Source organism: Triturus cristatus, chromosome 3_1 (genome assembly GCF_964204655.1).
Source record: "Triturus cristatus chromosome 3_1, aTriCri1.1, whole genome shotgun sequence".
Classification (NCBI taxonomy): domain Eukaryota; kingdom Metazoa; phylum Chordata; class Amphibia; order Caudata; family Salamandridae; genus Triturus; species Triturus cristatus.
This window is the reverse complement of record NC_140583.1, coordinates 315,688,959-315,711,902: the sequence shown is the minus strand read 5'-3', so window position 1 is coordinate 315,711,902 and position 22,944 is coordinate 315,688,959. Positions and strand designations below refer to the sequence as shown.

General features: G+C 43.4%; 1 protein-coding gene across 1 annotated transcript in view; it reads right to left on the bottom strand.

Moving 5' to 3' along the window:
* Nucleotides 1-22,392, bottom strand: part of SORD (sorbitol dehydrogenase) — a 234,548-nt gene extending 212,156 nt beyond the window's left edge. Inside the window, exon 1 of the mRNA XM_085644015.1 lies at nucleotides 22,126-22,392. Coding sequence (XP_085500141.1) covers nucleotides 22,126-22,188 — 63 coding nt within the window. The 5' untranslated portion in view covers nucleotides 22,189-22,392. The remainder of the gene's footprint in view (nucleotides 1-22,125) is intronic.
* Between the last annotated feature and the right edge of the window lie 552 nt (nucleotides 22,393-22,944).

The following is a 22,944-nucleotide window of genomic DNA, read 5'->3' as shown; positions in this document are numbered from 1 at the left end:
TAATTCTCTCATTGGCAGGGCCACTGGAATTATGCGATTGTGTGGCCGCTGCGTTTTTTGCATAATTATATATGTACCGTATTTGCCACATAATCCACCTTCTTCTTTAAAATCTGCAGATTTTAGCAAATAAGAAATTCGTTTCTATCTCAAACAGTTCAAAAGTTACTAAAAACCCAGAGTACAGCAAAAAGAATCCTTAGATGACGGATCAAAAGAACCTAGCCAAGAAAAACGGTGGATTCCCCAATTGGGTGAAAGACCACCTCTACTGGTAGAAATGAAACATTTCTTTTCTTGAGTCCCCTCACTCTCCCAGGGTTGCCCCTAGGTGACATGCTTCATCATTCGGGCCATCCCAAACATTTACAGCTTGGGGCGTGCTGCAACGTGCGGAGTTACGTAGGAGCACTTACTTTGTGAGGATATGTGTAGTGCAGTGTAGGGGGAGTGGTGTAAGTGATGTTTAAAAATTTACCTAACCAGTGAGCTAATGTTTAATTCCTGCTCCTAGTTGGTAAGGATAACAAGCATTGGCATAGCCAATAGGTCTCACTTTTGGGACTTTCTAAGTATTTAGTTATGCAGCACAATATCCTTGGTGTAACCACATCAACTGTTGCATGGCTAAACACTTATAAGTTCCCAAAGGCGAGACCTATTGGCTATGCCAATGCTTGGTGTGGTTGTGTGTGTGGTTGTGTGCGTGGTTGTGTGTGGTTGTGTGTGTGTGTGTGGTTGTGTGTGTGTGGTTGTGTGTGTGGTTGTGTGTGGTTGTGTGTGTGGTTGTATGTGTGTGGTTATGTGTGTGTGTGGTTGTGTGTGGTTTTGGTTGTGTGTGTGGTTGTATGTGTGTGTGGTTGTGTGTGTGATTGTGTGTGTGGTTGTGTGTGTCATTGTGTGTGTGCGGTTGGGTGTGGTTGGGTGTGCGATTGTGTATGGTTGTGATTATGTGTGCGTGTGTGTGCGTGTGTGTGTGCTTGTGTGTGGGTGCGCTTGTGGGTGTGGGTGTGTGTGGTTGTGTGTGTGTGTGGTTGTGTGTGTGGTTGTGTGTGTGTGGTTGTGTGTGTGTGTGGTTGTGTGTGTGTGGTTGTGTGTGTGTGGTTGTGTGTGTGTGGTTGTGTGTGTGAGGTTGTGTGTGTGAGGTTGTGTGTGTGAGGTTGTGGTTATGTGGTTGGGTGGGTGTGTGTGGTTGTGGGTGTGGTTGTGTGTGTGTGGTTGTGTGTGTGTGTGTGGTTGGGTGTGCATAGTACATTGTTTATAACTGCCCATAAAAGCACAAACTTCACAGCTTAGCTGGTAGCTCCCTTGCAATACAACTCAGAAAGAATAATTCTCTCATTGGCAGGGCCACTGGAATTATGCGATTGTGTGGCCGCTGCGTTTTTTGCATAATTATATATGTACCGTATTTGCCACATAATCCACCTTCTTCTTTAAAATCTGCAGATTTTAGCAAATAAGAAATTTGTTTCTATCTCAAACAGTTCAAAAGTTACTAAAAACCCAGAGTACAGCAAAAAGAATCCTTAGATGACGGATCAAAAGAACCTAGCCAAGAAAAACGGTGGATTCACCAATTGGGTGAAAGACCACCTCTACTGGTAGAAATGAAACATTTCTTTTCTTGAGTCCCCTCACTCATCCAGGGTTGCCCCTAGGTGACATGCTTCATCATTCGGGCCATCCCAAACATTTACTGCTTGGGGCGTGCTGCAACTTGCGGAGTTACGTAGGAGCACTTACTTTGTGAGGATATGTGTAGTGCAGTGTAGGGGGAGTGGTGTAAGTGATGTTTAAAAATGTACCTAACCAGTGAGCTAATGTTTTATTCCTGCTCCTAGTTGGTAAGGATAACAAGCATTGGCATAGCCAATAGGTCTCACCTTTGGGACTTTCTAAGTATTTAGTTATGCAGCACAATATCCTTGGTGTAACCACATCAACTGTTGCGTGGCGAAACACTTATAAGGTCCCAAAGGCGAGACCTATTGGCTATGCCACTGCTTGGTATGGTTGTGTGTGTGGTTGTGTGTGTGTGTGGTTGTGTGGTTGTGTGTGTGTGGTTGTGTATGTGGTTGTGTGTGGTTGTGTGTGTGGTTGTGTGTATGTGGTTGTGTGTGTGGTTGTGTGTGTGGTTGTGTGTGTGGTTTTGTGTGCGGTTGTGTGTGTGGTTGTATGTGTGTGTGTCGTGTGTGTGCGGTTGTGTGTGGTTGTGTGTATGGCTGTGATTATGTGTGGTTGTGTGTGCGTGTGTGTGTGCTTGTGTGTGTGTGGTTGTGTGTGTGGCTGCGCTTGTGGGTGCAGGTGTGGTTGTGTGTGGTTGTGGTTGTGTGTGTGGGTGTGTGTGTGGTTGTGTGTGTGTGGTTGTGTGTGTGGTTGTGTGTGTGGTTGTGGTTGTGTGTGTGTGTGGTTGTGTGTGTGTGCGGTTGTGGTTGTGTGGTTGGGTGTGTGTGTGGTTGTGGGTGTGGTTGTGTGGGTGTGGTTGTGTGTGTGTGGTTGTGTGTGTGTGTGTGTGGGGGGTTGTGTGTGTGGTTGGGTGTGCATAGTACATTTTTTATAACTGTCCATAAAAGCACAAACTTCACGGCTTAGCTGGTAGCTCCATTGCAATACAACTCAGAAAGAATAATTCTCTCATTGGCAGGGCCACTGGAATTATGCGATTGTGTGGCCGCTGCGTTTTTTGCATAATTATATATGTACCGTATTTGCCACATAATCCACCTTCTTCTTTAAAATCTGCAGATTTTAGCAAATAAGAAATTAGTTTCTTGCTCAAACAGTTCAAAAGTTACTAAAAACCCAGAGTACAGCAAAAACAATCTGTAGATGACGGCTCAAAATAACCTAGCCAAGAAAAACGGTGGATTCACCAATTGGGTGAAAGACCACCTCTACTGGTAGAAATGAAAAATGTCTTTTCTTGAGTCCCCTCACTCACCCAGGGCTGCCCCTAGGTGACATGCTTCATCATTCGGGCCATCCCAAACATCTACTGCTTGGGGCGTGCTGCGACTTGCAGAGTTATGTAGGAGCACTTACTTTGTGAGGATATGTGTAGTGCAGTGTAGGTGGAGTGGTGTAAGTGATGTTTAAAAATTTACCTAACCAGTGAGCTAATGTTTTATTCCTGCTCCTAGTTGGTAAGGATAACAAGCATTGGCATAGCCAATAGCTCTCGCTTTTGGGACTTTCTAAGTATTTAGTTATGCAGCACAATATCCTTGGTGTACCCACATCAACTGTTGCGTGGCTAAACACTTATAAGGTCCCAAAGGCGAGACCTATTGGCTATGCCAATGCTTGGTGTGGTTGTGTGTGTGGTTGTGTGTGTGGTTGTGTGTGTGTGTGTGGTTGTGTGTGTGTGGTTGTGTGTGTGGTTGTGGGTGTGTGGTTGTGTGTGTGTGGTTGTGTGTGTGGTTGTGTGTGTGTGTGGTTATATGTGTGTGTGTGTGTGGTTGTGTGTGTGGTTGTGTGTGCGGTTGGGTGTGGTTGTGTGTATGGTTGTGGTTGTGTGTGTGGGTGCGCTTGTGGGTGTGGGTGTGTTTGTGGTTGTGTGTGGTTGTGGTTGTGTGTGTGGTTGTGGGTGTGTGGTTGTGTGTGTGGTTGTGTGTGTGGTTTTGTGTGTGGTTGTGGTTGTGTGTGTGTGTGGTTATGTGTGTGTGTGTGGTTGTGTGTGTTGTGTGTGTGGTTGTGTGTTTGGTTGTGTGTGTGCAGTTGGGTGTGGTTGTGTGTGTGCGGTTGGGTGTGGTTGTGTGTATGGTTGTGGTTGTGTGTGTGGGTGCGCTTGTGGGTGTGGGTGTGTTTGTGGTTGTGTGTGGTTGTGGTTGTGTGTGTATGGTTGTGTGTGTGTGGTTGAGTGTGTGTGTGTGTGGTTGTGTGTGTGTGGTTGTGTGTGTGTGGTTGTGTGTGTGAATGTGTGTGGTTGTGTGTGTGCGGTTGTGGTTGTGTGGTTGGGTGTGGTTGTGTGGTTGGGTGTGGTTGTGGTTGTGTGTGTGTGGTTGTGGGTGTGGGTGTGGTGGTGTGGTTGTGTGTGTGGTTGTGTGTGTAGTTGTGGTTGTGTGTGTGTGGTTGTGTGTGTGGTTGTGTGTGTGGTTGGGTGTGTGGTTGTGTGTGTGGTTGTGTGTGGTTGTGTGTGTGGTTGTGTGTGGTTGTGGTTGTGTGTGTGTGTAGTTGTGGTTGTGGTTGGGTGTGGTTGTGATTGTGGGTGTGTGTGGTTGTGGGTGTGGTTGTGTGTGTGTGAGTGTGTGTGGTTGTGTGTGTTTGTGTGTGTGGTTCGGTGTGGTTGTGTGTGGTTGTGTGTGTGGTTGCGTATGTGTGGTTGTGTGTGTGGTTGTGTGTGTGGTTGTGTGTGTGGTTGTACGTGTCGTTTTTTGTGTGGTTGGGTGTGTGGTTGTGTGTGTGGTTGTGTGTGTGCTTGTGGGTGTGGTTGTGTGTGTGGTTGTGTGTGTGGTTGTGGTTGTGTGTGGTTGTGTGTGGGGTTGTGTGTGTGGTTGTGTGTGTGGTTGTGTGTGTGGTTGTGTGTGGTTTTGTGTATGTGTGGTTGTGTGTGTGTGGTTGTCTGTGTGTGGTTGTCTGTGTGTGGTTGTATGTGTGGTTGTGTGTGTGTGGTTGTCTGTGTGTGGTTGTCTGTGTGTGGTTGTCTGTGTGGTTGTCTGTGTGTGGTTGTGTGGTTGTGTGTGTGGTTGTGCGTGTGGAAGTGGTTGTGTGTGTGGTTGTGTGTGTAACAGTAATACTAAAAGCATATCAAAATAAAGGAACACAAACATCAAGTTTGAGGAAAGAGAAAGCACATTGTAAGTCAAACGGGCACAGCAAAGCATTAACACAACAACATGTTCTTTAATGTTTGATGTTCTTTGAACGAGAACATCAAAGAGGCGCCGCGAAAGTGATCCCGGGCGAAAGTGAAAGTGATCGCGGGCGCTTAATAAGCATGATGAGGGTTGCCATATGGTGCCTCTGCTCCTAAGCGCGCACATGCACTGTAGCGCTAGGCTGGCCATGGTAGCATTTTTTGAGCCCTCACTAAAAGTCTCGCCAGACCAGTGCATGCGCTGGGTCAGGTGAGACCTACAAAGGGGTTAATAAAAGGGAAAAGGAACTGTTATGCAATTACAATCCCTAGTATTGTGTCGACATGTTTCAAGGTATCCCCTAAACCTCTTCTTCAGGACAACAAAGGGACCAGCCCTTTGTGTACCACTCCGTGCAGGACCTATAATAAAGTGAAATATACACCTATTGTGTGAGCATTGGGAAAATACATACGGTTGATTCTGAACACGTAGTATCTGTCATGGGGAAGAAAAAGCAAAATGCAAATTAATACATTCTGCCTGCCCACCTCTCTTGTGGGCAGGTTATGGCATTACGTTGCGCGTAAAAGAAGGTACTTCATAATATGGTGTGCCCTTGAAAGTAACATTAATTAGTGCTTAGATCCTGTGTGGATTAATATACCACACTCGATATCTCTATTGTGAGAAAGCAAGGTTAAAAGACATAATTAAAAACACTTGTGGTCAAGGACAAAACAGGACGCACACAACATGTAACATAAAATCTATTTCTTTTTGAAACGTACTTATTTTGTGGCAAAAATACGCCTCATGGTCTGTCTGGGTGGAAGAGACTGTAGAAACCCTATATTATAATAAGAAGAATAACAAAGGAGTGAAATTATAAGGATTTGTTTTAAGCCATTCATCTCTTGTGCCTTCCTCTAACTGGTTTGAAAAAGCAAAAAGAAATGCGGTGAAAATGCGGGGAAATAAAAGTTTTGTTGATTCCTGTGGGAAGAAAAAGTCTTACTGTGCTCAGCAACCCTCCGTCATTACGACCTATTCATTCCCAAGTCGGACCGCATCTTAGCGTGTCTATGCCTCGGTACCGGTAGAAGTAGTCTAACAAAACAGCCGAGTCATGTCCTCGTGCTGTCAGAGACTAGAGCGTGTAACGCGCAGTCTCATTTGGTAGAGAAAATGGTCCACCATATTGCTTGTATTTTTCGAAAAGGGGGGTGACTTTAAAAAGTCTAAATTACTTATTTGTGTGCAGGTGCCTTGTATGAATATAGAAGGACGCCAGGTATTTTGTCAAAAAAGGTTGGGGTCGGTATCGAAGGGACACAGAGAGACTCATAAATGGCAGGCATATTAGAATGGTCAAAATGGCAATAAACAGAAAAACAGACTAGGGATATTTGTCATACAGCCTTCAATTTATTCAAAACACGGGGTAAAAACCTCAGTGCCTTTATTCTTGATTTTTGTGTAGGGCGGTCCCTGATTTTCAAATAACATGCCTTTAAAAACATGCCAGATAGGGTTTCTTCAAAAAGATTGGGGGCAGTATCAACCCCTGATCTAAGGGATAAAATGAATCTCAAAGATAGTAGCCATTTTGGAGTGGTCACAAATCAACAGACAGCCTGGGGATGTTTCTCATACTTCCTTTTGGTTAATCAAAAAGACCTAATTTTCAAATAAGCGGCTGTTAAGTAGGTTAGTGATTTCATAAGTAGGTGTCATTTTGCACAAATGTCCTACGATTGTCCGCTTACTTGGTGAAAGTTTTTGTTATTACATCAGGTTTCAAAAGGATAGTTATTTGGTAGCGACAGTTTAAGATTTCAGATATCGGGGTTCATTTATCTAGTGAATTGGCCCCATGGTATATTCTCGTTCAAGCCTGTGATATCTGTGCGTAATTTGAAGACCCATCTTCGCTCCTTCTCTAGTAGCATCTGTTCTAAATTATCACAGGGTTTTATGTGATCCAACACTACCCACCGCATGTCATTTGGGGTGTGTTGCTTCTCATTGAAGTGTGCCGTCATTCTGGTACTTGCTCTGTGGCATCGGATGTTGCTCCGATGTTCGCAAATTCTTATGCTCACCTTCCTGGTGGTCATACCCACATAGTGTAGGTCACAGTGGCACGTATTCTTATTATAATATAGGGTTTCAACAGGCCCCTTCACTCAGACAGACCATGAGGTGTATTTTTGCCACAAAATAAGTATGTTTCAAAAAGAAATTGATTTTATTTTACATGTTGTGTGCGTCCTGTTTTGTCCTTGACCACAAGTGTTTTTAATTATGTCTTTTAACCTTGCTTTCTCACAATAGAGATATCAAGTGTGGTATATTAATCCACATAGGATCTAAGCACTAATTAATGTTACTTCCAAGGGCACTTACACTATATTATGAAGTACCTTCTTTTCCGCGCATCGTAACGCCATAACCTGCCCACAAGAGCGGTGGGCAGGCAGTATGTATTAATTTGCATTTTGCTTTTTCTTCCCCATGACAGATACTACGTGTTCAGAATCAACCGTATGTATTTTCCCAATGCTCACACAATAGGTGTGCATTCATAATTTATATTTCACTTTATTATAGGTCCTGCACGGAGTGGTACACAAAGGGCTGGTCCCTTTGTTGTCCAGAAGAAGAGGTTTAGGGGATACCTTGAAACATGTCGACACAATACTAGGGATTGTATTTACATAACAGTTCCTTTTCTCTTTTATTAGCCGCTTTTTATCCTTACCAACTAGGAGCAGGAATAAAACATTAGCTCACTAGTTAGGTACATTTTTAAACATCACTTACACCACTCCCCCTACACTGCACTACACATATCCTCACAAAGTAAGTGCTCCTACGTAACTCCGCAAGTCGCAGTACGCCCCAAGCAGTAGATGTTTGGGATGGCCCGAATGATGAAGCATCTCACCTAGGGGCAACCTTGGGTGAGTGAGGGGACTCAAGAAAAGACATTTTTAATTTCTACCAGTAGAGGTGGTCTTTCACCCAATTGGTGAATCCCCCGTTTTTCTTGGCTAGGGATTTTTGATCCGTCATCTACGGATTATTTTTGCTGTACTTTGATCACACAGGAGGGTGAACCTAGCCCAATCCTCCTCCTCCCCCTATTTTTGATTAACTAAAAACCCAGAGACACATGTTCCCTTTGAAAACTGGTCAGTTGTCTGTTGCTTATTTCTTTGTTTGGTAGTCAAACTGATACTAATGGTGTGCAACTAAAGCCCAGAACAATGTTACCAAGTGTAAAAATATCAAAATAATGAAGTAATACTATCACAAAATGTGCCACATTATTTATTTTATTTTATTTATGTAAACAACTCTCACAGCGCACAAATACCCATAGGTGTCTCAGCGCTATATGCTGCTGAAGGTAAGGCTTAGAATGTAAAACAACCTGTTTCCTGAAAAGCCAAGTTTTTATTTGTTTCCTGAATGACAGCAGAGTAGGGCTAACCTTAATCTGCAAGGGCAGAGTGTTCCACAATTTAGCAGTGGAAACTGCGAAACTTCTGTCGCCCCTCATTGGTTCTCTTGGTTCTAGGAAGGACAAGAAGATTGGCACCTGCTGATTGAAGGGATCTGATGGGGGTGTATACCTGAAATTATTTCTTCAAAAATTCCAGCCCTGTATTGTGAATGGCCTTATAGGCAATACAGAAAGCTTTAAATTTTGTTCTGCTTCTTATGGCCAGCCAGTGAAGCTGTCACACCACATTAGAGATGGACTTGAATTTTGGAGTACCCGACAGTAACCTACCAGACACATTCTGCACCAACTGCAGCTTATTAAGAACCATTTCTTGAGCATTAATTAGAAGGCTATTGCAATAATCAACTTTGTGAACATGCGCTCCCCTCCTTGGGGAACGTCCCCTTGGTGCACTGCTGTAAAGACCACTAGGGTTTTATCAATTATCCAATGAAAATAAATGAAGTATTCTTCTTAGAAACCAAAATTAAGAATCCATATTTTCTTCAAAAAATTCACTGAGATTTATTGAGAACTTTTCAAGTTGGTTTTGTAGAATCAATAAATACATTCTCCAAAAGTGAGACACTATCTCATGTAGAGTAATGATTCGTGACCTAATGCATTTCGGGCTGGTTTGGCCCTTCGTCAGGGGTATATGAATCTACAAATAAGAAACAAAAATCGAAAAACAAGAATAGTCGGGCGATCTGCCAAAATTAGTGTCATTCATGCAATTGGCTAGTTCCTTATCAATAAAGATCGTAAACAGGCGAAAAGAAACGGTAAAATGAATGCGTGTATCTAAGTGCGTTCGCTGAAGAGTGCACGTTTGAAAATATTAGTGTCAACGTGACAAGTTAAAGGGAAAGAAAACATTACGAGTTAAAGGGAAAGAAATAGTGATATTGAAAAGGAAACATAACGTGAATGTGCCCGTGACTTCAGATAGAAAGGGAAAAAGACGAGTAGGTGCAAGGCATTGTGAACCTCTCCCAATTCGTTTAGGGGTATACTAACGGGTAGAGAACGAGCATAGCGTGTTTCAAGGTGAATTAAAATCTCGTGTAGACCCCGTGAAAAAGAGCTTGAACGGTGTACTAGCGGGTAGAAAACGCGTATAGCGTGTTACGAGGTAAATTAAAATCGGGAAAAGACTCCGGTCCGTATGACAGCGTTGTATGTGATTCAAGAATGATCGAGGATGGTTACCAACGTGTTCAAAGGTGTGTTTAAAGCCGATAGAATGGTGCATTAATGAAAATGAAAAGAGGACTACCACGAGTGAGGATGTTTACAAAAGTGTGGCCATCTTGGAATGGTGAAAAAGAAACATAGCTAATGAGAATATCTAGTAGTAATAATAGATAAGAACATCATATGGTGATAACAAAGCAATTACAGGAAACAACTACATTCTAAGCGGTCAATGAGTCCATTAGGTTGTAAAGAGTCCAGAGCTTTTATCCAATACAGTTCTCTGCGTAGGAGTAGTTTATTGATGTCATGTTCTCCTCTCGGGGTGACGATTTCTAATACCAAAAAGCATAATTGACTCACATTGTGGCAATGATCTTGGAAATGAGCGGCTACACTGGATTTCAAATTGTGTGTGCGTATATTAGACTTATGTTCATTTATGCGTACTTTCATTTTTCATATGGTTTTCCCCACATAAACTAGACCACAGGGGCATTTCAGCATGTAAATAACATTAGTAGAATCACAAGTGGCTGTGGTGTACAGTTTGATTTTGTGACCTTGTCTAGGGCGTGTCACAATGTTTCCAGTTATTATGTTATTGCAATTATTGCAATTATGACACAGAATTGTACCCTTGTATTGTTGATGTTTTCTGATGCTGGTCGTGCTGGATAAAATTTCTCTAATGTTTTTACTCCTTTAATATGCAAATAGAGGTCTGACTGAATATGCAGTTGAAATCTGGTTCTGTTGCTAACATTGGTCAATGTTTTAAGATCAATCTCTTGAAGGCTGGACTTGAGGTTGAGTATTTAGTAACCATTACCATTCTGTCTTTGGTGTCAACACTTGTAGTGGGTTTTAGAAGATCTTCACGTGTTTTTAATTTGACTGTTTATGGCTTGTGTGAGAATTTCTTGAGGATATTTTCTGTCTGTGAATCGTTTTACCATATCCGCTAGGTTGTATTACAAATCTTGTGATTGTGACACAATTCTTTTGACGCGCAGAAGTTGCGAGTATGGTAAATGTCGTTTTAAGGGTTGAGGGTTGTTGATGGAAGCTTGTGAAGTGAAGTGAAGAAGGTTGTTTCTGTCAGTACTTTTTCTGTATATGTTCGTAATAAGGCTATTCTATTCAATGGAAATTTTTACATCCAATTAATTAATGGACTTATTGCTGAGGTCATATGTAAATTGTATGCGTTGGTTCACTGAGTTCAATTGGTTGATCGCTTGTGTCAATTCAATTTCCGTACCTTTCCATAAGAGGAATATATCGTCAATGTATCGAACGAAAAAAAGTAGATTCTTAAGCCATATGTCGTTAGACAAAATGTGTTCTTTTTCGTATAGATGCATAAACAGATTGGCATAGCTGCACAATTGCCCATATATGTACCGGTGAGCTGTAAAAAATATTGATCATCCCACGCAAAGTAACTGTGATACAATGTGAAGTGAGTTAGTTCCATTAAAAATATTTTTACATCATTTTTCCAATCTGTACCGGAAAGAAAGAATTCCAGAGCCTCTAAGCCCATGTCATGTGGTATCGATGTATAAAGAGCCTTCACATCTATAGTACAGAGGTGTATGTCTTGTATAGTTTCCAATTGTATGGTGTTCAATTTATTAAAACAAAAATCCATGGTATCTTTAATGTATGTTGTCATTCCTTGGACAATCGGTTGTAAATGTGTATCAAAATATTTACAAATAGGTTCATGTATTGAACCTCTGGTTGAAACGATGGGTCTGAAAGGTGGTCTTTTCAAATCTTTATGTACTTTCGGGGTCATGTAAAACTTGGGTGTTCTTGGGTGGCTCTGGAGTAAGTATCTTTTATCTTTCTCTGTGATGGTTCCGTTCAATAGAGCTGCATCTATGATCATTGTAAATTTACAAACAAAAGCTCCAAGGAGGGGAGCGCATGTTCACTAATTTATTCCTCAAGCCCTAAGGAACAGAGGGCGATACCCGCAGCAGCACGCTTAATTGGATCCACCAAAGAATATATACAAGAATACATATACAAACAAGGAGTGCGAATATTTCATACTTATAATAATCAACTTTGGACACAACCAGGGCGGAGATTAGCTTTCTACGGGCCCCAACCGCAATTAACAGCAGCAATTTCATTATAATTATTAAAACATAAAAGGATAAGGAGACCACTGCGTTGGCATGATGTCTAAAAGACAGTTTATCGTCAAGAATGACACCCAAGTTCCTGGCTTTAGACTGGAATTGGGGCTGATCCCAATTTAGCCGGCTGCCAGCCTGCAGACCACCCTGGGGATAGGTTTCCAAAGACCATTACTTCTGTCCTGGATGAGTTTAATTTAAGGCAATGCCTTGACATCCAGGTACTTATGGCCAACATGCCATCATGAAAGCTAGTCGATACTGCGTCCCCGTTTTATGAACGGTGAGCACCAGTTGGTTGTCGTCTGCTTATGACGTGAGAGCTAGTCCAAACAATATGATTACTTGTGCTAAGTCGGTGACGTAAACATTAACCCCTTCAGCACGGCGGGAATTCCCCCGCGGTGCTGAAGGGTTCGAGCGCGGGCGGGGCCATGACGGAACGGTTCCGTCATGAGCACAGCGCAACCGATGCTCATGACGGAACCGTTCCGTCATGGGCATGGAAGGGGTTAAACAATTTCGGACTTAATGAGGACCCCTGAGGAACACCACATGGGAGTGAAAAGACTGGGGAACTGAAATCACCCAGACTAACTAGCTGGGTATGATTAGACATAAATGATGACAAAGGGGCTTTTGCCTTGTTCCCAATGCCTAGAGCAGAGACATGATTGATCAGCGTGGTGTGATCAACCGTGTCAAAAGCAGGCCCAGTAGCACATGTATGGCAGCACCGTTTTTGTCCAACACAAACCTGATTTCGTCAGTAGCTTTGAGTGTGGTTTCTGTGCTATGGCCTTTCCTAAAGCCGAACTGTGTTTCATCCAATAGCTTATTCTCCTCAATAAATTTAGCCAATTGAACATTCATAATTCTTTCAACAAGTTTGACCGGCAAAGAGAGACGTGCAATAGGTTGATAATTGTTAGTCTCCCCTGGATCCAGATTAGGGTTTTTTTTACCAACGGGATAATAGAGGCCTTTTTACATTGGGATGGGTACGTGCCAGAACTAAACATAGAGTAGAAAATTTTGGTCAAGTTTGTGCCTATTAGATCTGGGATCAATTTAAACACTGAAGGGGGGCAAGGGTCAAACGTGAACCTAATTTGACTGTGTTAACCAAATCGATTATCTGTTCCACTGAGACTGACCTAAATTCCCTGAAGGCAGAACTGACCTGTCCCTCGCTATTCAAGTCCAGCTGACTCCTGCCCTCAGCAGAGGCATTAAAGTTTGAATAGATTTGCCCCACCTTATCCTGAAAGCTGAGGGCTAACGAGACGCAAAGCGCTTGGGATGCTACCTTATCAGAGCTGTTTGCTGGCGCTGCCAGTTTAGAACACAACTGGAAAAACTGTTTGGAGAAATCTTGTGCGGTTTCTATTTCCCTAGTATAAAAGTTGCTTTTTTCTGTTAGTATAAGGTGTTTATAATTCGCCAGTGCCAGCTTATAGAGATTTTTTTCCTGGCTATTATATTCTAGGTGCCAGCGCCTCTCTTGTTTCCTACAATGTAGTTTCTCCAGCCTCAATGCCTCAGAATATCACAGGCAGAGGGAGTCCTCCTGTTTTTGGAAACTGTTTTATACAGAACAAGCACAGCAAAAGCATTCTGGAGCCAGCCCGTATAGCTTGTAGTGGCCAGTTCTGAGTCCAAAACAGCTCTGGCTGAGTATTCAAAAGATACTGTTTGAGAAGAGCCTGATCTATACAGCGCCAAGCCTTAAACCGTTTAGGAGGGACTGACCAAGTGTGTGGGGGCATAGGGTCCAAAATACTAATGCCGAAAAATACTGCGTGGTGATTGGACCACATCAGAGGAAGGATCTCATTTACCGAGATCTGTTCGTTATTAGTAAAAAGACCATCAGCGTATAACCCGCCGAATGGGTAGGGCCACTGACTCTTTGTAGGAGTCCTATCACCTCTAGCTCCGAGGTAAGGGATAAAGAATCCTTATCTTCAGTGGCTTCCAAATTAAAATGTAAATCCCCTAGAATGGTAAAACTAGATCCAGTAAGTTTCCTACCATTGATGAGTAGTCTCTCCTAGGGCCCGGTGGGCGGTTAATGAGCATCCCCTTAAAAGATTGATGATTGGAAACTGTTACGTTGAAATGTAATGCCTCGAATACCGTAGAGGGAACCATTTCTATCTTTACCAGTAAATCATTTAGGTGTAGGAGAGCCAACCCTCCCCCTCTTTTCTTTAGTCTATTGCATCTGTATGCCAAGTAGCCGCCAGGTGTGACAATCCAGAAGTCTGGGCCCGCTGAGGGGTCGGCCCATGTTTCTGTAATAAATAAGAGATCAAGCTGATGGTTATCTAGAAACTCCACTATTTCATATTTGTGCGTAATGAGAGAACTAGCATTGATAAGGGCCGAGTGAACCTTGACAGTTTCTTCTTTATGCTTTGTGGACGGTGATTTGCTGCATAATTTGCCTTTTCTTGCAGCATAATTTACTCAAATCCTGCTGCATAATTCCAATGGCCCTGCTCATTATGCATCTCCCAGTTAATATGGAAAGTGATACATATGAAAATTAAATCACGTCCCTATTAACAGAATCGTCTGTTGTGAACTCCACATCAACCTGACAAGCAAATACATAGTCAGGCAAGCTCTGAGACCCAGGCCCAGTGTTACTGATTTAGGTCACAGGTGGGATAACACGTAGCTGGCAGAAAACTGCACAAACAGGAAAACCTACATCCATCCCACAGATAGGTGCAGAGACAGTACAATGATCAAGAGAGAATGACCCCAATAGCACACATGACCGGAGGGGGTAAGCGTGCTCCTAAAACACCATAAAAGTCATATGCCACATGAGTTGGGAACAAATAGTCACTCAGAAAACAGCACACGCAGTGATCACAAGTCCCTCCATGACGGACATCTTGATACGTTACCCACTAGCCACATTGTGTCCTTCCAAGGTCGAGGCTCACAGGTAGTAACCATTAAATTATGACTCTAAGGCAGCAACCAAAATTCCTCACCACAAATGGTCCGCCACAAAACTTTACAACTTGATGAAAACTGTATTTAAAAAGGATGCCAACTGAACGTAAATTGAGACAGTCCTCAGGCCCTGTGCATGTAACTGTTCTCCTGCCCGCTATGTTTAATTGAACAAACTATTTGTGTTTTGCCTAATGCCTCTTGGTTTTTTAAGGTATTTCGTACTCAAGTAACACAGTGATTTCATCAATTAAAGCCAATACCGCTTCCAGTCACCCTTTACATTTGGAGAATAACCAGTGGTACACATTTAAATTTATTTCACGCAAGAAGGCCCCCTAGCAAGAAGACTTGTTTAGCTGTCTGGTGCTGCCTCAGTTTCACAGCACAGGAGACTCTTTGCTTTACTCTTAAACTGAAGCATTTCACTCTCTGAATTAATCCTCCCGGTACGCAGTTCTCTTTTCACAAATAGTAAAAGGACTGCTTTTCACCTTGCTTGAATTTCTGCTTTTCTGCCGCATTCACTGCCAGCGCCAGGGGGTCCAGGAGGCCAGTCCGCTCCGCGTTGCCTGGGAGCAGGAACCACAGCTCCCAGGCTCCCTAGCGGCAAGGACGCTGCTAACAACGGCTGGACATCGCGCCAGGAGGCGCTCTTAAGCGGACCAGGGCTCCCGCAGGGCGGGACGAGCGCGGGCACGCCCTGGCCACGCCCGGGCCAAGGGTGGGCCCATCTGCAACCGTCAGAGCCTGGAAGAGGCTGGGCTGGGCCCACCCTCTGACATCGGATCAGGGGCGCAGGATCTATACATCGAAGGTACTGTTCACCATTTATTTTGACTCCTTAATTAGTCAGCATCTAATGGCTAAACAGGTAAAACGAAAGGATGCTCTGATGTCTTCAAGGGAGGGGGGGTCTAGTGGGGATCCTCGATGCATTTCTGACACACGAAATACAGCTAACTGAAAAAAGACTATCTCTAGACACTGTTACGACACACAAAAGATCATCGTTAGGTTGCATAAGCAGGGTTAAAAATTTCCCTCAGGCGCTCTCACAGATGTGGTACATTTGCACGATGACCCAGAAGTCATCGACAGACCGGGGGAGCAACTGGAGCCAGTGAAGTCAGCATTAGTGACATTAGGCGCTGACTTGTTTATTCCAGCAGATGTCACCAGTACAGAGCCTGTCGCAGCGGGGAAGGGTGCCACGCCGGTGCAGGAGGCGTCCCGGTCCCTAGAGGTCTTGTCTACTGTGCCTCCCGCACCTCCGGCCTTAAGCGAAACAGTAACAGCACCAGACCCCGGGACTAGAGAGGTTACCACCAGGTTCAAAAATCATCTAAGGGTTAGCCCAAGGGGGAGTGGGATGGGATCGACATTAACAGCTAATAACGAACCGCCGACAAAACGGACCGGGCGGCGCCCCTCAAAAGCCAAGGCAGAAGCCCAGACTAAAGCAGCCACCTTCCAAACCAACAAATCAAGAACTTACGGTCCCGGAAGGCGCACAAGGGTCACCAGGGCATTCCATGCTATAGGGCACATCCCCCAGCCCACTGTTTCCCGACTGTAACAATGAGCAGTGGAAAAGACTAGAGACAGTGGTGTCTGTACTGCTGGATCATTTATTATGTAAATTATAGCTAATTGAGGAGAAACTTTTGTTGATTGAACAGTTAAACAGTGTATCATCTAACACACCAAATACAGGGGGTGTTGTTTTAATCATCCTGTTCAACATTTAGTGGCACCATCTGTGGCCCAGAGGGCACCGGAAGTGGGAGGGCCCGTGACAGGGATTCCCCCTTCATTACCATTAACAGGCTCTGACCCCGTTTATGCAAGCGAGCTGACAGGGTAAATCATACCCCTCAATCTAACCCTGTAGCAACACGCCCTAAGGCCCAATCTAGGATTTGTGGGACAAGCGACGTAAGGGTAACGGAGGCAGGGCCTGAGAAGGTCCAATTGGAGAATTGTCACAACACACCAAGGGGGGATAGTGCATATCAACAACAAATGAGAGGGGAAGACATGTTAGCCATCACCAATAGTGGGGAGCTTACAGTAATAGATCTTCCACCAGCAAGTTGCCCATATACGGTGGTTCTGACTGGTGTGCAAGTATGCTAGATTTAACATCAAAGATCATCGGCACATTCTCATGGCCAGGAGGGTGTCCTGGATTGGCAAGTTGAGGAAAGTGTTCCCAGGTGACTGCGTAATTATTACGTTAAGATATCCTGAGTTGGCACATGGGATCCTCTCGTATTCAGCTGGCTTATTTGCCACAGAGACTAGCATTAAACCACTGCCCTTGGGCTTCTTTTATAGACCATTGCCCATCTTTAATCCCATACAGTGCTTTGCAGGACAGGATCAGGGATCTGGGTGGGGTGGCAGGCCTATGTTGGCAACCAACACATTCGCATCACTGAGGGATTTGAACGTCAATGATTTATTAAACAAAGAAAGTGGGGGCAGACCTAGTGATATCCTTTTGGCCAATATTGACACAGCAGAGAGGAGTGTGGAGCCCCAAACGGGGATGACTTTACACGTCCCTATGGAGTGCAAGGAGTCTGATATCTTGGAGATAAGTTCTGGGGGTAGGGCCGCCACCCTGCGGCGCAGTACTGGGCTTGCTGATTCCATTGTGGGGAGCAGTGAGGGAGGCATAAAAATTATCTCATGGAATATAGCAGGATTGTCTAGTAAACGAGGGGAGGAGCATTGGCTTACCTATATGAGGGAGTACCATATAATATGCCTCCAGGAAACATGGGAGACAGGTAAAAACTTTTTTATCGAAGGATATAAAACCTTTGTGTGCCCAGCAGTTAGATCGGTCTCCGGCAGAGCAAAGGGGGGCCTGATCATGTTCATAGATCTCAGAATTAAGGGCAGCTGGAAGAACCTGGCTTGGGAATCAAATGTTGTCCAAGGATTACAATTCTCGAATAACACCTGTAGGGTAATTTTAATAAATTTTTATAATGTGAAGGGTGCGAGCAGTTTCCACGAACTAAACACAAGGCTAGAGCACACACGAAGGAAAGGGCTGGCTGAATTACAACTGATCTTAGTCGGCGATTTTAATTGTCACTTGTGTCCACACTTGAGAGTGGTGCAGGGTGACCGGTCATCCTGCCCATTAAGGAAGGGACCACACCTGGAGCATACCCAGGTGGGGCGGGAACTGACTGGTCTTTTATACTCTTATGGGTTAACGCACACGATGGACATGATTGTCAAGAAAAAGGGTAGTCCGGGTCCTCTTACATTTAAAGGGAGAGGGTGCCATTCGTACATTGATTTTATTTTCATCTTCACCCCCCGAAAAGAGGTGCATTACATTTTTATATTGAACACAGTGTGTTTAGTGATCATAATCCACTAATCTTAGTGCTTGCTGTTCAGTCCCAATCGCCACTATTAAACAGACAGGAAGGAGGCTCGTCCATTGTTGTGAGGGATCAAGACAGAAGGCTGTAATGGGCCCAAGATGACACTGTTGCTTTTAATGCTCGCCTATTTGAGGGTGGTCACCAGGAAATGCTGAAATGCTTAGATCTAGGTGTGGATGGGGCTGAACTAATAGAGTCTTTAATGAATATTGCACACTTGGTGGATAACCTGTTGAAGTCCTCAACACACGCGCCTAGGAGGGGGAGCACCCAGGTGGTTTGATAGCCATTGTTCGCAGAACCTGAGAGAGCTAAAAGTGGCACTTAAGCAGACCCCAAGGGATAGGGAGCATGTGGCTGCTTGTCGTTCAAGTTACAAGCTAGCTGTTAAAGGACGAAAGGGCCATTTACAGCGTGCAGCCTGGGAAGAGCTTACCAAGGCGGCAGAGCTGAAGGACTCTGCTCGCTTTTGGAAAGTAATTAATAACCCTTGTTTTACGGATCCGAATAAACCGGGGCTAAGCAATAATATTCTCCCAGAACAATGGCAGCGCCATTTTCAGGGCTTATATAACCACCCACATAGTCGGGATGAGCTGCAGACCTCATCCGCACCACTAAACACTAACTCTCTGACCCTCTCCCTGAAGGAAGTAAGTCTAGGAATTGAGGGCCTGATGAGGAACAAGGCACTGGGGCCAGATGGGATCCCACCAGACCTCTTTTGTGGTACCACGGAGGTCTGGACCCCTCTTTTAACTAGGGTATTAAATGCGGCAATAAATCCAGTAATGCCAGCATCTTGGTCTTCTGCCATAATTGTGCCAATTTTCAAGAAAGGCAATAGGGATAGCCCACACTGCTATCGCCCCATATCCTTCATAGATGTTTCAGCGAAGGTTCTGGGGCAGGTGATTTTAAACAGGTTGATGGAATAGGCAGAAGCTAAACAAATTATTACGGAGGCTCAATACGGGTTCCGACCGGGGAAATCCACGGTAGATCAATGTCTCAACTTATACCTTATCAATGCAAAATACACAATAGCTATGCATGGGGCGCTGTATTTAGCCTTCATGGACCTCACTGCGGCTTTCGACCGCGTGAAACGTAGCAAACTGTGGGCAATGATGGGGAAAATCGGGGTGGATCCGGCAATAATAAATATTCTTCAATTGCAACATTCCAACAACACAGCTGCTGTTAGATATACACAGGATGGGAAGGTAAAGGAACATTTTAATGTTCAAGTGGGGTAAGACAAGGATGCATATTAGCGCCGTTTCTTTTCACCCTCTATATTAATGGTTTAGATTCCACTCTGCGTGTTATTAAAGCAGACCCACCAAGAATAGGTGTAGGAGCGGTCCCTGTTCAGCTTTACGCAGATGATGCGGTGCTCCTTGCCCGTACCCCACATGGACTGAAGCTTTTAATTGATGGCTTTGTGTAGTTTATGGAAAACTTTGATAGGTCCTCCAATCTTGCAAAATCATATGTTATGGAAATGGGGAAGAAGCCGGGTAAATCCTACAATTACACCATAGGCTCACATACTTTAGGTAAAGTCCTAGCCTTTTCATACTTTGGCATGTTTTTTGATAGTCATTTGAATTTTAAACATTTATTAGAGGAAAAGTGCTTGGCCCTGAACAGGTCTACAGGTTCTATTGCAAATTTTGCACAAAGGTTAGGATGTTGGACCCCGGACATGATCTTAAAGTTTTATAACTCAATTTGTTGCTCCAAGGTTCTTTATGGATGTGAGATGTGGGGATTCACTAAGGTTACTAACTTGCAAAGGGAAGAGAATACATACCCGAGGCGTTTACTGAAGGTCCCTTGTAGTACCCCGGCATTTATTGTTCACGAAGAACTGGGGGTTAAATATATCCCTGACCTGGTGACAGTTAAGCCCCTACTATGCTGGTTGCAGATTTGGACAAACGTAGAAGTGGGTTTGACAAGGCTGGTAATTCAAGATTGTCTCTCCTTAGATTTTACGCTGAAAATCTCTTAGATAAAATATGTTAGTTCATTCACACAATCAGGGCGTGCAGACCTGTTTACTAAACCGGACACAATAAGACCCAAGGATGTCACCAAAGATCTGTATTAAAAATTTACCATGGTACAACGTGAATCTACTGAACTTGTTAAACAAACAGTGAGAGATCAGTGAGGGGAGAGGATGTGGTCCGTCGGCTAAACTGCCGACTTTGGTGCTGGAAGCCAGGGTTCGAGCCTCGAGGTCGCGTCCACATCCTGTGATTCTGGGCAAATCACTTAATCTCCCCGTGCCTGAATGTGTAATGTAAATACGGTGCTCATGTAAAGCGCTCCAATACCTTCGGGTCGAGTTCGCGCTATATAAATATGCAAAAAAAAAAAATTCATATTTTTGTTACAACGACTCAGGGTATAGAACCATATCTAACATTAATAACGAGTGCCCATGACAGATTTTTAATTACCCGTTTTAGATTAAACCTTATTCATCGTCTATTGGCGGTACCGGCAGGTTTTATTATAAATTCAGAAGAGAGGGGGCCCTGTGGCTGCGACAATAAGTCTCCGCAGGACACCCTCCATCTAGTCCTTCTCTGCCTGTTTTACGCCTACCCCAGAAAAATGTTTTTGAAGGACCTGTTAAGAAAAGTTAGATCTAGGCAGGCACGTGTAGCTCTGATGTTTTTACACTTGTTTGTGTGACCAACAACTTTTAATAGCTGCTCTAAAGCTAAGAATCACTAGGGGGGACTGAAGACCCGAGACATTTTCTGCCATTCGCCCCGCAATACCTAGCGTAAGTAGCTCTAAACTTGTATGGGGTAACCCTCTGACAGTTTGTTTTTATGAAATGTATTTCTATGACACATTTTATGAATGGTTATTTTTATGCTTTAAATATTTGTTTTTCAAATGGAAGAAAGTTACTATTGATTGATTGACTGCTTTTCTTAAATTAGACAAATATGGGCACATGGTGCCACTACCACAACTGGCTATGTAATAATTTAATACCCTAAGGAATTAAAGCGCGGGCTCCCTCCCTAGCCTAAAACTGCTTTATTCTTCATGAAATTCCGTCTAAAAGTAGAGCTCCTGTGTAAAATACGTCTAAGTGTGTAAAACATGTTAACAATAAGTTATCCACATATTTAATTACAAAATAAGTCCTCTACAACTCCTTTTAGAGAACAGAAACAACCCCAGTCGGATTCAGGGTATGTTAGGAAACTTGGAAGACCTACGCGCGTTGTGTTCACGTCACGAGTCTTAAAGCACACGCAATTGAAAGAGTCCCATAAAGCCCGGCATACAAGAAAGAAAAAAAGTGCCGCCATCATGGAGTTGTGCTGTTTTCAAATACTGAACGAATTGAAAAGGTTAATAGGGAATGCAAAGTTGTGTTTTACATAGCCCAGACTCCTATCGTAAATAAAACATTGTTCGTTTAAAAATAAGTTATGTAACCTCTATGCAATTCTTTTATATTTATAAAACTAAAATGTGCAGGATCTTTCATTAGGCTCCAGGCGACTAGGCGGTTCCGTGTTCTAATTGTAAATCCCAATTTAAAGATTAGCAGGCAGGGAGGTACAGTGTCAACATTTTATGAACATCGCGCAGACAGCAAAATTTATCATATTCCTATTTGAATGTCTGTCTTTTGTGTTGGTGGTCTTAAATATACCGCTTCTATATTTATTTCATTAAAAAGGGATCCTCCGAAAAGCATGTTGAAATCGGGATAGAAGAGTGGTAGGTTGCAACGTCCACCTCAAACGGATTTAAAATAGTTCACTTTGTTGCTGAAACCGAAAAGGGGAGGATAACCCGCCTTGAATCTCGTATTTTTTTTTAACTTTAGCCAACGCAATGAACTAAAACGCCACTTTCCTTCCTTATATTAAAATACACATTCAAACGCCCATGGTGTTTTACTTGCGTGGACACAAAGCTGTGGCTGTGTACATTTTAAGGTACGAACACAATATAGACGGCTCTATCGACTTGGGTTTTGTACTACAATTCCTATTTCTGTGTGCCTTGCCGACTCTAATATTTACCAAACGAAGGTCTTGAACGCCGTGCACCACCACAGACAGATTTTCTGCTTCTTGTTTTGCCATGCCTGCGATCTCGTGAGCACTAGTTCTTCCCAAACACTCTCTCCTCGGAGCGGACTGGTACTTTTTTTCCCCTTCTACACTCGTGATTTCCTCATCCTGTTGCGTTTGCAGGATCAGAACTCGTCTTTTTGCCCTTTGGTGTTTGCTCTTAATACTCTGGCTAATAAGTGGGACAGGAGCTTGTTTGCCCGTGCTCTGTGCCAAAGATCCGCTTCGGCTTACCTGTGCAGCGCAAATCATGAGATATTATATAAACACTCACGCGCTTCTGTTTGTTAAAAGTAAAGCATGGACATTGCGCTGATAACACCACTGCACAGTTTTGCACCTTTCCTTAACTTCATTTTATAAATAAACAAGCATTGAAAATGCAATAGCATACTTGCCAACTCACACGGGGGCATATCATCAAGGCCAGGCAATAATTATCGCTCAGCGCTCCTAGCGCGAGGATAATTATTAATATAAAGAGTTATTTAAGAGGATAGAATTAATGTAATTATAAAATTAAGTTAAGCGGCAAAAGAAATGGCTTATGGGAAATTTGTAGTAAGTAATTGAAAAATAAAAAAATTAAAAAAATGATTTGGGATTCATGTTTTTAAGTATAACGGTTGATGGCTTTAGAATATCTTTTTGACGTAGGTAGTAGGCGGAATTGTAATAAGCGAGTTTAAAGAGGGGATTGAATCATACCAGTGTAATGTTTTTCTTTGACGGTTTGGTCTCGCGCCGGTTAGATCTTGATGCTCGAGA